Source organism: Epinephelus moara, chromosome 21 (assembly GCF_006386435.1).
Source record: "Epinephelus moara isolate mb chromosome 21, YSFRI_EMoa_1.0, whole genome shotgun sequence".
NCBI classification, from domain to species: Eukaryota; Metazoa; Chordata; class Actinopteri; order Perciformes; family Serranidae; genus Epinephelus; species Epinephelus moara.
In genome coordinates, this window is record NC_065526.1 from 33,098,377 (window position 1) to 33,113,277 (window position 14,901).

The 14,901-nt window shown below is 40.3% G+C and overlaps 1 protein-coding gene across 7 annotated transcripts in view; it reads left to right on the forward strand.

The window, feature by feature from the left end:
* The window catches only part of ctnnd2b (catenin (cadherin-associated protein), delta 2b), a 209,564-nt gene extending 196,453 nt beyond the window's left edge, over window positions 1-13,111 (forward strand). For 5 of the 7 annotated variants that reach the window (XM_050032462.1, XM_050032464.1, XM_050032467.1 and 2 more), the window contains 5 exons: window positions 2,341-2,434; window positions 2,579-2,705; window positions 6,462-6,590; window positions 8,268-8,344; window positions 10,255-13,111. In XM_050032462.1, the coding sequence (XP_049888419.1) occupies window positions 2,341-2,434; window positions 2,579-2,705; window positions 6,462-6,590; window positions 8,268-8,344; window positions 10,255-10,518 (691 nt within the window). In that variant the 3' untranslated portion in view covers window positions 10,519-13,111. The remainder of the gene's footprint in view (window positions 1-2,340; window positions 2,435-2,578; window positions 2,706-6,461; window positions 6,591-8,267; window positions 8,345-10,254) is intronic. The other 2 variants (XM_050032463.1, XM_050032465.1) reach the window with 1 other exon arrangement.
* Window positions 13,112-14,901: the final 1,790 nt, after the last annotated feature.

The window sequence follows — 14,901 nt, forward strand, 5'->3', positions numbered from 1 at the left end:
AAGAAGAAGGTAGTACAGAAGGATGAAAAGATGTGGTTGTAGGTAGAAGTAGGCTACCATCATTGGGCAGTGTTCATCAGCAGACAACAACCACAAGTGCATCGTGATATTGCCTCGTAGTTAAGATCAAAAACAAAACACAACTCTGAGTTGGCAAATTCATCAGAGTGTGTCCGTAATCAGAAACTGAAGTTATTCAAATTGCAACCACTCAAATTTGTAGCTCTGTGATGTTATTAAGCATAATTCTATGTTGTGAAAAACATCGCACATCAGCACACAAATCACAGTCGCCACGTCTCAGACAGCTGCTGGACCAGAGATAATCTGTGTTTAAATGTCTCCATATTTCCAAATGTTGATTGTGGGATGCACATATATTAATGCTAATCAGGCAGCCTGCTGTTCTGTAAGAAGCATACATTGGTTATTTGCTCATTAACAAAGCACATAGCAAGCAGGTAGAACAGAGATGCTGTGTGGGGGGGCGCGCGAAGAAAGAGATACTTAGGCATGAGGATAAGGAGGTTGATTGGTGAAGTAGGCCAAGAGGTGGATGTAGAAAAATTCATCAGCCAAGAGGACAAGTAGGTGGAATAAGAAAGGGCTGGAACATGACTGTGGCGGAGATAGGTAGAGAAAGAGAGAGATCATGCAGCTGAGACACAGGGGTGAAGCAGGAGGAGGTGGTAGAGGTTTAGAGAGGCTGTGTGCTTGTTTTAGAGCTATGAGTCAGCAGTCAAATCAGTCAACAGACAATAAGGTCTGAAGCAAAGTTTGGCCAGTAATGCATGTCAAGTCTAGTCATAGATATGTATAAACGTTGTGTTTTGGCTCTCATTAGTTGTTGTAGCAATTTCTGGGTCGATACCATTTGTCACACAGTTTTGGTGCTTTGTTGAAGCATGTTTCGCCACTTGAGACTTGATAAAAAAAGTCAAAAATCCCTCAAAACTACCACATTGAGACACAAAGACCTTTAAGAATACCGTCGAGGTCTCGTCCGAGGTCTTTAATTTGTGGCTGTGATTATCCTAGAGGTCACAATAGCTAATTTTATACATACAAAAATGATCTCACTGCAATGAAATGGCTACTAACATCATCACACATGAATAAAATTTGGCTCAAAGAATCCATAAGAGCATCAGCTTTCCAGTCATATCCAATTCAGGCAATTCCAACACTGTTCAGGGACCCCAGTATGCAGAAATATTCATATACAGTAGGTGAAAATAACACATTTATACTGCATGCAAAAACCTGCACAAGTTGTGCCCTAAACTGCATGGAATTATAGTGAGCATGTCTGTAAAGGGGAGACTCGTGGGTACCCATAGAACCCGTTTTCCTTCAGATATTTTGGGGTGAGAGGTCAAGGGACCTCTATGAAATGGCCATGCCATTTTTCCCTTTCCAACACTTAGCCTTACTTTGGAGGGTTATTCAGCCACCTTCCTGAGAGGCATGACATGGTTGGTACCACTGGATTCCTTGGGTTGTCTAGTTTTATGTGACACCAGTGTCTCCATTCTAGCTTCAAAACTCAGCCTCTTAAAGACAGGAATGTCAGCTTGGATCACCGGTGGCCCAGTGGGTCTTAGAGGGAATTTTGACACAATGTAACTGTGTTTTGCCTCATACTTTTATGTCCAAGAGTTGAATTATTTTATTTTTTATTATTATTTTTCTCCAGTGTTCTGCGAGTAATCGCAGGCTAAAACTTATTTCTGGGGGCTTCTACATGCCCAGGCCCAGGGGCCCATGGTGTCATAATCTGTCAATGACTGAAGGTATAAATACATAGATAAACACGTCTTTCTCTTTTAAAATCTTGTTTTTCAAAGAACGTTTTTTTTTTTTTTTTTTTTTTTTAAAGTTCCTACTTTGCATTTCTGCAAGGGCATGATATGCAATCACAGAATCCAAAACAATAACATTCACCAAAATGACTTGAAGAAATAAAGTTTAATTTGTTAGCCGCTGATAAGGCCATATGAGCCAATTAAACCTGTAGCCATTAGTCAGCTGAGTCAAACCCTGGAGGACGCAGAATGAAATATTGGCCAATCAATCAATCAGCCGAGCAATTATGCAATTTGGCCTCAGTACAATTTAAGTGCCATATTTCAGGAGATAAAGAAGACTTTTTCATTTTGCATCTCTGGTTGTCTCTTCTTTGGAGACAGCAGTGAGACGATGCTTTACATACTGGTTTAGTGCCTCTGCGTTGTGTCTGTTTCTTGATTCTCTTGCATTTTGATGTTTTTATAACTCCCATCAGCACAAACAAAAATGAAAGACAGTCAAGCTTTATACTGCATGTTTTTTCCTCTGCTGAATTCCCAGACATAGTCCTAAAGTGGTGAAAGCAGCATCTCAAGTCCTGAACAGCATGTGGCAATACAGAGATCTCCGCAGCCTCTACAAAAAGGTAGAGTCTTAAAGTGTATTAACACTGGAAACTGAGTACTGATGACACCATTGCAAAGCATGTAGATGCATGAATTCGTACACTGTCTCATCACTTCTCTTATCCTCCTTTCGTCATTTCTTTTTCGTCTCTTCTCTTCCTCAGGATGGTTATTCCCAGTACCATTTTGTCGGCTCTTCCTCCACGATAGAGAGGGACAGACAGCGACCTTATTCTTCCTCTCGTACACCGTCCATCTCTCCCGTACGGACCTCACCCAACAATCGATCAGGTGCGTCTACCCACCCGCCCCCACTCTCCTGTCTTCCCTTTTGTCCTCTATCAATCTTTCCATCAGTATAGTCCAGTCAAACAAACCCTGCTCCAAACTAGCACAAGTCTGCTTTAACCTTCACACTATGGTGGCCACTGACAAATGAATCTGCTGTCAAGTGAAATCCTTGCACGGTGCCTCCTAAAAAGGTTTTCCGCCCTTGCGTTGTCGAAATTAGGGTTTGACTAATATGAGCTTTCCAGGGTTCAGGACAACATCCCAACAAAAAAAATTGGAATAAAAATGTTATCAGTGTTTTCTTAGTGGGCCTAAAAGTCTCTGACACTGACGGCAGGACAATAAAAATGTCAAGTGAAACCAAAGCCAACCATCAATTTCATATGTGGAATGTAATCAAAATGTTTCAAATGTTCCTTTATTCAGACATGCAGGAAGCAGAGCATTTTTACAATATCTCACAGGCTGCATCAGTGATGGATTTTTAAACTCATGCAGTATTTTGCTGCATCATCCCTCATTAATAACAGTCATGAGTGCAAGGGAAGCTTGTCCCCTCTTCTCCACTAATTAACTTTCTCATTTTTATAGACCCTTCCAACATAAGAGGAATCTCTTTAAAAAAATAACACTAACTCATTTGAGTTTTTTCTTGGACTTTTTCTGTGTGCACTAGACATGATGATAAAATGTAGTAGTTATTATATGCCTCTTAATAATGTGTAACGAACATGCATTGAACTTCTCTATCTGCATGTTTTATTTCTGCACAGCTTTAGCTTCTATTCAAACGTGACAACATTCAATTCAGACTTGAATTACTAGGTCCAACCTAGTAAGATGGCTCATATTCAAAATATATGGTATATGTACTATAGAGTGGAGGTACTTATACAGTATGTTGTGACGTTTGCCTTACAACACATAGAAAGAGACTCTGACTCTGACTCAGACATGAAGCCAGGATGTAAAATTGGCATCACATCATGTAACGTGGAGCATGTCTGAAAGCTGCCATAGCAGAGATACTTGACTTGCTTTGTCAGGGGGGCAGTTTTGCAAAATAACAGGAGGCCAAGGGTGCTGTTAATAAACAAATATTAATAATATTTATCCATATATGTAATAAATGAATTTCCTATATTTAACCTTTTGTCATTTGCTATCCTTACTCATCTTTTCAAAGAGGCAAATCCAGTCACAGTAGCCCTGCACAGACCAGGTGGATGCAGGGGCATCTCCAGGATTTCAGGATATTCAGGGCTCAGTCCAAACCTCTGTCAGGGGATCCTCTCCTAGCACTTCTTTATGATAAACAGAGGGGTGTTCCGATCAAGCTTTTTTTTTGCTGCCCTCCATACTGAATTGAATCATTTGATATAGAGTATCTGCAGATACTGAGCCCTGATCCAATACTTATATTTTCCTAGATAATATAGCTGCATAGCACACACTGCAAGTGCATTAAAAGTATTAAATCAATCCAATTAATATGTTGTTATTATTTTTTTATTTTGTTTTTAATTTATTTATTTTTCACATAATGGCAAAGTATAAAATGTGAAATCCTCTCGTTAGTCTTTTTGGCCTTGGTGCTGTCTCGAGGGAATTCCTCTGTCTCTTTACGAGAGTGTTCTCCAGTGTCTGTTGCTTCGGTCATGAAGTAGCCTACCTGAGTAAATTGCATTCCATGAAGCATCTCTGCATCTTTTGCAATAAATTACTAATTTTGGCTTTTCCTCGCGCTTTTTGTCGCACTTGCAGTGGCGTGGTGAGTGTGGTTGTCTCTGGCTCTCAATTGTTGTCTCTATCTCCTCCGCCTGTGGTGAAACACGACTCTGCCAGAGACAACAGCAAAATGCAAGAGACTCTCACACTGAGCTGGAATAAATGCTCATAACTTTGGTATATCACATAAATTAACAGTCACAAACTGCATTTTTCTGTTGCTTATGGCGTGTGGTGTTATGCAGCTGGAGTAGCGGAATGGGGGGCAGACAACAGACGAGGGTTAATGACAGCTGCGCTCGTTGCATCGCTGTGTAAGAAACCTTCGCCAGTGAAAACACCTGTGTGACAGTAGACGTCAAACAAAGCATAAATATAGCTGAGGCCCATTAGTTATAAAATGCCCCGATATTGATCTTTGCGATTAAATCGGGACATCCCTAGATAAACAACCTCCATCTGATGCTTTCTCATGCACTCTGGCACCTTATTTCCATTCAAAGTGCAAACTAATTTGCAGTGTGAATTAATTCATTCTCATTGTGAATTACAAAACGGTCGGCGGGCCACCCAGCACCCTATCACAGGCCAGATTTGGCCCGTAGACCGAAAGTTGAGTCTCACTGGGCTATAGCATCAGTTCTGCAATAAATGTATTATCAGACAAGTTGCATTGTCTCCGTCATATTTCATGACACTGAAAGTCTGATATGATTTTTAAAAAGCCTCCACTGGGGAGATATATTGTTCCGGTTTCTGCTGGCCAATACATAATTCAAACCAATTTGAAATTACTATATGTGAGAGCATTTGAATGGGTCTCATTGGACTGCATTTTAAAAAATCACCAGAAGTGGATTTATGACGCTGTCAACTGACAATGGCAAAATGATAAACACTTTGGTTTGGAAACTAATTTTTTTTATTTTGTTTCTCAGTTTACAATTGTGCAAGCAGATGGTCTGTCAAGCCATTTGTTTAATTTCACTGCTTTGGCAATTCTTCACAAACAAGACAAACCTTATTTTATAAAAAGCCTCAGGAATGTGTAGTTTCCTACAACAGTTGCTTAGCACAGCAGCAGGCAGAGGATAATTGGCCGTGTAGGTGCAGATATTACAATAAGACTTGTGATATTAGCATTAATGAGTGTATGGATCAATGCTAAATGTGTTATACAGAAGAGAGACAAAGCGACAGATGCAGCCACACAAACAGGCTGGCAGGCTCCATCATAGCCAGCAGCTTCTATGTGAAAGGCTGTTGATAATGATTTGAATATTAGAGGAAATGCTACCGAACCATATGGCACTGAATCAATAGCCAGGTTTCCTCCAACATGGCTAACCAGATCTAACTCATTATCTTTGCATCTGATCCCACCGCTCCCCCTGTCAGTCCAGCATTTCTTATTTTCTCCCAACTGTTGGTGTATATGATACTTTTTCAATTTGGTACAAGTGGATTTTTGGGTGAGTAATGCCAAGACAGAGATGGATTAATAGGCCAGTGGGAGTTTAAGATGAAAATGTGTACACGTAGTAAATACAGTTGGAGAGAGATCGGCCTGCAGCCAGACAGAAAGAAGAATAGAGAAGACAGAGGCAAGAGTAAAGCAGAAGCAGGGAGGAGGGATGACTCAATATTTACCTCTTTGAAATCACACCCTGGTCAAAAAGCTAGATTTGTGAAGAATGGCACAATACCCACAGAGTTGCAATACAAACAGCACCCAGTGCCCCCGTTTTTGACTCATTTCAGGGTGATGGTTAGAGGAAATAATACACACAGTGAAGCCTCAGAGTGCTGTGCCTTTGTTGAGGTAAATACAAAACCTGAGATGCTTGGAAAAGTACAAATCATTCTGGTCTTTCTGCCGTGAAGGGACTCCAGTGTGATATGAATAGTGTTGTGCCTGCTGTAGTCTCCTCCTCATGAATTTAAAAGTGTATTGATAATGTGTTCATGATGGATTGAAGGTTAAAGATATTCCCTGTGCTGTGTGTGTGTGTGTGTGCTTGTGTGTAGCAAGCGCCCCTGCTTCCCCCAGGGAGATGATGGCGTTGAAGGAGAGGAAGGCAGACTACGAGTCGACTGGCAATGCCAGTTACCATGGCAACAAGGGCGAACACACATCCCGGAAGGACGCCATGATGGGTAGGAATTCCATACTGCGTGTCTGACACGAAGACACATTCTCCCATGAAGCCTGAGTGTTTTCAGCTCAGTGTGTTGCGTTAGAATGAATACCAACCACATGTGCTTGTGTAGGTTTTACAATATTAAAGGAATAGTTCAATATTTTGGGAAGCGCTAATTAATTTATTTTTTTGCAGAGAGTTACATAGAGTATCTGTGCAGAAAATGAAAAGGAAGGAGAGAGTTAGCTTAGCTTAGCACAAAGACTGGAAAGAGGGGGAAACAGCTAGCTTGGCTCTGTTCAACTACCAAAATCCACCTACCAGCACCTCTAAACTCACCTCTTAACACTTTATACCTGATTTGTTTAATACACAGAGAAATTAAGGTGTTAAAACGCCAAATTGTGTTTTTTTGGGGGTAGATTTTGTGTTTGACTAATACTTGGCCAGGTTTAGTGTTATGATACTCAGCAAGATAATTCTCACACATAAACTGAAGCATAAACACAATCGCCCAAAGTAAAAAGTAAAAAAATGTAATTGATAAATGTAAAAGTTGAAAAGTTTGAATACAAATAGTTTGCAAAAAGCATGAGTATAAACACAGCAAGGCTTGGAAGGCGAACCACTAAGTAGATTCAGTGTTTGCCAACCTCTGTAGTCTCATTCAGCCACCACAGGTGTCTTACCAAATACCCACTCAAAAAATCCATTGACTTCAAGACAAGAGAACTGGAAATGCAAAAATGCTGACTCATTCCAGCGTTTAGGGCTCATTTTTGCACCATTTTATTAGCGAATGTTAGGGGTGCTGATAGGTAGATTTCACTATCTTTGGATGGAGCAAGGACTAGCTGTTTGCCCTAGCTCCCAGTATTTGTGCTAAGCTAAGTTAATCAACTGCTGGCAGTCGCTCCATATTCAGGGTACAGACATGAGAGTGGTATCAACCTTCTTGTCTAACTGTCAGCAAGAAAGTAAAGAAGCATGTTTCCCAAAATGTCAAACATATTCTTTTTATATCAGCTTTTGTCAGTGAGATGATTTATGAACATACAGTAGTTGCCACTGTAAGTGTTTGTAAGCTAAACAGATTTTAGAAAACAAGTGTCTGGCACCATATGCATTTCTTTTACTGTGATGGCGTTTCAGCCTTTGGGCCTTCTGGACAATTAACAGTAACACTGACACATGGGTACACTGATCTGTTATATAGGCTACACCTAACCTAACCTAACCTAACCTTTGTCACACAGCTGACAATGATAAGATGATCATGTTACACCATTAGGTTGAGCAAGTCACACAGTCACATACACGTAGCCACTTAGCTCCTCAATCTTCTCATATAACTGTCAGCAAGAAAGCAAAGAAGCATGTTTCCCGATATTTGCCACTGCGAGTGTTTGTAAGCTAAAATGAGACTACCATAAGGTTTCAGTGTTTCATTAATTAATGTTTGCAGACATTTTTTGCACGCTGACAGCAGCTGTGTGGGAAACATTGAGTTCCAAGCTCTCCTTAATCATCATCATTCATTGTCATTTTAATTCTTACTCTTAATGAGAAATGTGTCACGTCCACCTGATAACACTGACAGCCTACCCACACTCCTCTGCCTTCACAGTAATACCTGAACAAATGCTTCAGAGCAAGCTTTCATCTGAAGTCCTCATCCTCTCTGTCTCTGCAGGTCAACTCTCCAGTGGCTCTTCAACGCTGCACAGAGGAGCATATGTGTCGCCTACTGATGACCTGAAGTATAATCAGGTGTGACAAGTCACTTCTCTGTGTTAAATGTGATCGCTGTTTTGCCCCTAACAATGTGATCACAAAGCACTTAGTCTCTGTATTGAGACAAGTGCTGCTAGCACCAATACCTCAAAGTATCCACTCCCTTTATGTGATGAATTACTACTTCTAGCTGTCATTTAAATAAGCTAGCAATTTGCAAAGAATGCATTAGTCATGGAAATAACTAAGAGAGATGTTCACAAGGGGAGGAAATGGAAACACCCAAGGCAAATATATTATTACATTTCAACTCAGGACTTTTAGGTGTCCCAGGTTCTCTGAAAAAAACATTTGAAGAATCACAACACTCAACGTTTGATAGACTAGGAGACGTCTTTGCATCTCTCTCTCTCTCTCTCTCTCTCTCTCTCTCTCTCTCTCTCTCTCTCTCTCAGTGTTGGTGTTTTTGCATCGCAAGCTCTTCTTACCTCTTCATGACAGATTAAGAGGATAAACTGCTGTATAGTAACCCCTTAGTAAGTTATAAATGGAGATGAAATATGACAGCAAAACTAGTCACTTTATAGTATGGGAATTTAATAGTGACACCAAGGGGGATAAAATACTATGAGGGTCACTATAAACTTATAGAGTCCCATTTATGCATTATCGTAATAGTGCAGTGAACTGCCTTCAGGGTGTGGCATTCAATTCTGCTTTGTTGCCAGTAAATGCCTTTCATATTACCCATCACACCCTTTGGCAGCAATATCCTAGGCTGTTTCTAAACGTATGACTTGGCAGTCTCACAGCAGTGCACAACAATCTAATTCATTTTGTGTGAAGATACTAGCATGCTAGCTAACTCAATGACAGTGTTGGGCAAGCTACTTGGAAAATGTAGTGAACTAAGCTACCAGGTACTTTATATCAAAATTTTCACTACTCTGAAGGTATCCCTAGAGAAATGTAGCAAGCTAAGCTATGAAAAAAAGGCAAAAGCTGCTACTTACAAAGCTACTGTTATTTTTTTACTTTGTCGAATCAGCGTTATCTCAGTGATCAGAAAAACTGTCAGCCAAACAAATAGGCAGGCAAAAAATATTCAGTTGAACTGTTTATTATAAAATAATAGACTTAAGTCAAAACTTTCTTCCTTTATTTTCTTTTCTTTTTTTTGTTTTTTTTGAAGACTTTGCGACTGTTGAACATGTCCTCCAATAACATGACATCATCAGTCGGCCTATTGCTCTCTCTCTGTCTCTCTTATTGTATTTCTCTGTCTTGGCCTCTTTCAGTGGGCTGTCTGGCTCTGTCAGTAATTCAAAAACAGAGTTCCAAAATATATTTTTCAGTCGATAAAACCATCATAAATAAAAGACAGCAATATAAACAATAAAAGTAACAGACCTAAATTAAAACTTTTCTTTTTCTGGTACATTAGAACATGGACATTCTTGTGCACCAATTCAACATGCTGGATCAGTCGAAAAGCCACAGACAAGGGCCAACTTGTGCTAATGATGCAGGACGCAACTCAAAAACTAGGGTGACAGACACTCACCAATGGTCAACAGTCGGGTTGCTGTGTTAGGGCCTTAAACCACATGGCTAAACACTTTGCACAATACCAAAATCAGTGGTTTTTGGGTGCCCATCTTCATGTCTGAAGCCTCAACGTTTTATAATTTGTAGCTTCTTTGCAGCAACACCCATATTTTAAGCATTGTCAACTGTCATGGCTGCATACGAGTCTGGACAGACATGGATATAAACTGTAACTTGACTGGTTGGCAGAGGCATTTAACTGCAAGATGGTAATTCTAGTTTTAGTGTAGAACTCTTGTGCAAAGCCTCGCGTCATAATGTTTTGGACCTAGCCATCAACGATGCAAGATCATAATCATCATTACCTTCTCTCAATAATGTTCTTGTTCTTTTTATAGATCTCTTCTCAAGGCCTGCCTTCAGAGCCCTACCCTCCTTTCCAAAACCCTCCCCCGCCAGACAGTGTCAACTACGAGGACCAGGCCTTCTATGAGAACCAGGTTCACGCGGGAGGGCGCCCCCCACAGGGTGACCTCAACATGCACCTGCAGGGCCTCAAGTCCACCGGCAACTATGTAGACTTCTACTCAGCCTCGCGGCCCTACAGCGAGCTCAACTATGAGACCAGCCACTATCCAGCCTCACCAGACTCCTGGGTCTAAGGGGAGATGAGGCTGGTGGATTAGGAAGAGGAGGAGGAGGAGGAGGAAAGGAAGGATGGTGAAGGGGTTAGTTTAACAAGTGGAGGAAAGAAGATGAGAGGACAGTTTCCCTCCCTCCCCATCCTCCCCTGTAGTTCCTGAGTAGCATCATAGATAGCAGGACGACAGATGGGGGAGGATGGAGTGTAGGAAAAGAGACATGAGGAGAAAACCTAAGACATTACACTCCTTTCTGAGACATCTGAGGGGGGGAGGGAGAGGGGACGAAGGAAGAACAGAAACGAACGGAGGAGCAGCCATGCATGTGCATGCACACCACCAACAAAACTGACAGACACATTTTCTTTCTGTGTTTAGTTTGTGATCAACTACTGCGAGAAGGTTCAGCAGATAGAAAGACCTCCTGCATCGGAAGGCCTCTGGATACAGAACGTAAAAGGGATGGACATGATGAAAGAGAACATGAAGGAAAAGATGGGAAAAAGTGGGGAATATAAGGCGATGAAGAGGGGCAATGAAAGAGAAAAATGAATCAGTGGACTTGATGGAAGGTTTTGGATTGCGAGTGGAACGTGTGAGAGATACCCAGGAGAAACCTGTAAATATGTGGTATAGCAACATGGCTTTTAGTAATGTGAAGCACAAGAAGCAGAGCTGTAGGACATGTAGGACGTCTGTCACACAAACCTTTGTTTCTCTCTCTATGGCTTCAGTGTGATGTATCCTCCTCTGAGCAAAGAACGCTTCTGGACTCTGTCATTTGTAACAGTTTTTTTTTTCTTTTGTTGTGTTTCTACTTTTTTAATTCTCGATTCTGGTTGTATAGTATTTGATGTACACTGTACATTTACGGAGATGCATTGTGTACTGTACATTGCACTATTTTCTGTGTCATGTCAGGCCTTTCGCCATTGAGTCAACCTCACTTCCTTCACTAACTACCCCCCCCTTTAAACACACAAAATAATACACACACAGTATCTGCACTCAGACTTTCAAAATTCATATCACAGCTACAGCCAGATGTCAGCGCGTTGCTATTGTGAAATATTGGATATGAATTGAGTATTAAAGCGTCAATTCTGATAGGTCACGGTGCTCCTTTAACTGCCCTACAGATAGTTCTCACAGAATAGCTGACTCAGGAGCAGCCTTTTCCGTGACAAAACTCTCATTTTTTTGAGGCAAGTTTTGGTTTTTTTGGCGGCTATCTTTCCACATTAACACCTCAAATCCCCATTTTTGTTCCCATGAGCCCCTCCTGTGAGTGAACTGTGCTCATTGTGTATATAACCGTGCCAAACAGGGGTTACTTCCCCTCAGCTGAAGAAGGCAGGGGGGAAGGTTTAGGGGCGTGTTAAAGGGTCCAAGTTCAGCAGAAGCTGAACATTCTTGCGGTTCTAACGATGCCAGTTTGTAAATGCTTTGGTTTTTCTAAACTGTGTTTTACTGGGATGAAACCTGTCTAACTGCACCAGGACTGGGGAGAAAGCATAAAAAGAAAACTTAAAAAAAAAAAAAGAAAAAAAAAGAAGAAAATCACGGAGGGACTGTGACCGGGCGGAGCATCGCTTCCTCCAAAGTTGTACAAAATTAGTTGATTTCTGTGTTGTAAAATAATCAATGTTTGAAGTACAAAAAAAAAAAAAAAACTTTTCTGAGAGATGGGTGGCAATTCTAACTTCATGGTAGACAAAACTGTTAATAGAGTACGGATATATATTATATAAATATAAATATATACTTTTTATGTGCAGATGTGGATGTCACTTATAGCAGCAACATTATGGAAAAAGACTTGTAAAAAAACAGCTACATGTAGGAATTTTGTTCACATTTTATTTTCTGGTCAACACACTAAATTGTCGACTTTGTGTAGTAATGTTGTTGCTATGTGGAGTAGAGTAGACCAGGGCCCAGGGATCCATGTTGTCACTAAAGCAGTCCAAAAAGGTGCTACGTCCATGAGAAGTATTTCCAACATGTCTGTATTTTAACTGTGCACAAAATGTTTGTCCCCCTTATACATTGATAACTATTGATTATCAGCCACATAACTGAGATCAATCAAAAGTTGGATTCTTGTACTCCTCATGCATGAAAACCCCCAGTTCAGATTAATTGGTCTCTTGCTAAATAGCAAAAATTGTGCCCATGAATGCATGAGAATTTGTTGTCAGTAAATCTGAAACTAAATGATGATTTTCTTTCTTTCTTTTTTTTTTATGTGAGGAAGGCTAAATTGAAAAACGTGACAACAGACCCTGGTTCTCCCTACCCACTACTGTTTAGAAGTCCTAGAGGTCATCTTCCGATGCTTGAAAAATGACTCATAATGCAACTGTCCCCACAAAAACACTGGATGAAAAACTGACGTACTGTATTTGTTTGTAAGCATCTGGAAACTGACAACGTTATGTATGTCCTTGTGATCCTTAGGCAGAAGAACCTGACTATAAGACCTGTATGGAGATATAACGTCGGTAACCTTTTTGTTGCTAGACCAAACGTGTTTTAAAAAGAGAATTGTGAATCTTTCTATTGCCTCAAACAGATTGCAACTGCTCCAAAAAATATAAACAGACCATCGAAGAACCTCTGATGTTGGGAGTTGTTTGTTCTGTTGCCAAAAGAAGTGTCTGTGTGGTGTTTTTCAGTTTGTTAAAGGACAGTAGTACTGCTGGTGTTCTGTTTTTCCATTATCAGTGTAGATGTAGGGATTTATTTTGCAGTATTACTAAAGCATCCCATTAGATTTTAGCTTGAAATCCTACTTTCCATGCAGCCTTTACTGTCCTCTCCTTCAGTAAACTTGCTTGAGACAACTAATCGATCCCAGTCAACATGTTGCTTCAATGTTTCAGTCAGTTATTGTGTGATGCTGTCGTTCAAAGGAAGGACCCTTATTTGGGCGAATGTAAGAAGGAGAAACCAATGGGCTTGAGACTAAGTCAAGATTGAGACCAAAAAACAAGAAAAGCTAGAAATGAGATAGGAGCAGAAAACAAAGTAAATTAGCCTTAATGGGTAATTTATTTTTTAACCTGGACCCAATTTTTTCCATGTTTTTGTGTAAGTGACTAATGGGAACAACAATCTTCCAACAGCCCACAAACAGGCTGCAGTGTAACCACTCTGGCATGTGCACACTATCTACGTTCACTAAAAGTGTTTATTTTTGCCACTGACAGAATCATATTAATTATTCTAAGCGTCTGACAACATAATGGAAAGAATCCCCACAGAGACAGACTTTTTTGCTGAAGTGTAGGATCCTTTTTGTTTAAAGGTATACTATGCAGGATTGTCAGTTACTGTTAGGAAACACACTTGCCAGTGTAAGTAAAAGCCAACCTCAGATTCACTCTCGCTCAGCATTTTTGCTTTACTATTTTTGCTTTTTTCTGCGCTGTGTCTCTTGGATGTCTGCTGCTTAAAGTCTGGCACCTGGTCTCCACCTTTTCATAAAGCCCCGCCCTCACCTGAGTGCTGTGGTGACACACTCCAATGAACGTGCCAAACAGAAAATAAGAAGTAAAAAAGCAAATACAGGCAGAGGACGGAGTCCCTGCAGAAACTTCTACTGGGTCATAAGTGATCATTTCTGTCTGAGTCTATACATTTTTCTAGGAAAACCCCATATAATATACCTTTAACCAGCCCTAAAATCACTATCTCCAAAGCCACCAGACTCCATTTAAATAAGCAGTAATATTATTATCACAAAGCCCACTTCATTCAAAGTCAACAAAAACAAAATGAAACTCACAAAAAATGTCTTAGTTCATCTTTCGATTGTTCCAACAATCACAAACTCTGGTTTGGTTGAAATAAACCCTTAATTCACCCAGTTAGATGTGAAAGTATGCTGGCTCCATACACACTAAAATTACTGTTTATTTAAAAGGAATCTGGTGGGTTTGGCAACGGTGATTTTGGGTCATTTCAGGTTAAACGTAAAGGATCTTATTTTTTAACAAAAAGGGATCCTTTCCATACTGTTTTCAGACACTATTAATCTAATCTAATCTAATTAATTATAATCTGAGCCTGTCAGTGGCAAAAGCAAACACTTTTAGTGGATGTATACTGACAATGTGAACAGACCTTGAGTGGTCGCATTCCAGCCTGTTTCATGGCTGCCAGCTGCAGCCCTCTTGCTCAATACTGAACCAATTTCAAAAAGTGTTATTCTCATTAGTCACTGAGTAACAAAAACAAAAATAAGGTCCAGGATGAAAAATACCAATGTTACCCCTGAACATTGCATTCTTTGCTTAAAATTATGGTTACAACACCAAAAGTCTGACTCGGTTCATACATTTCTGCATAAAAGTACGAGTTTAAATGAGGACGCTTGGCTGTTATGATAGACAAATTCTG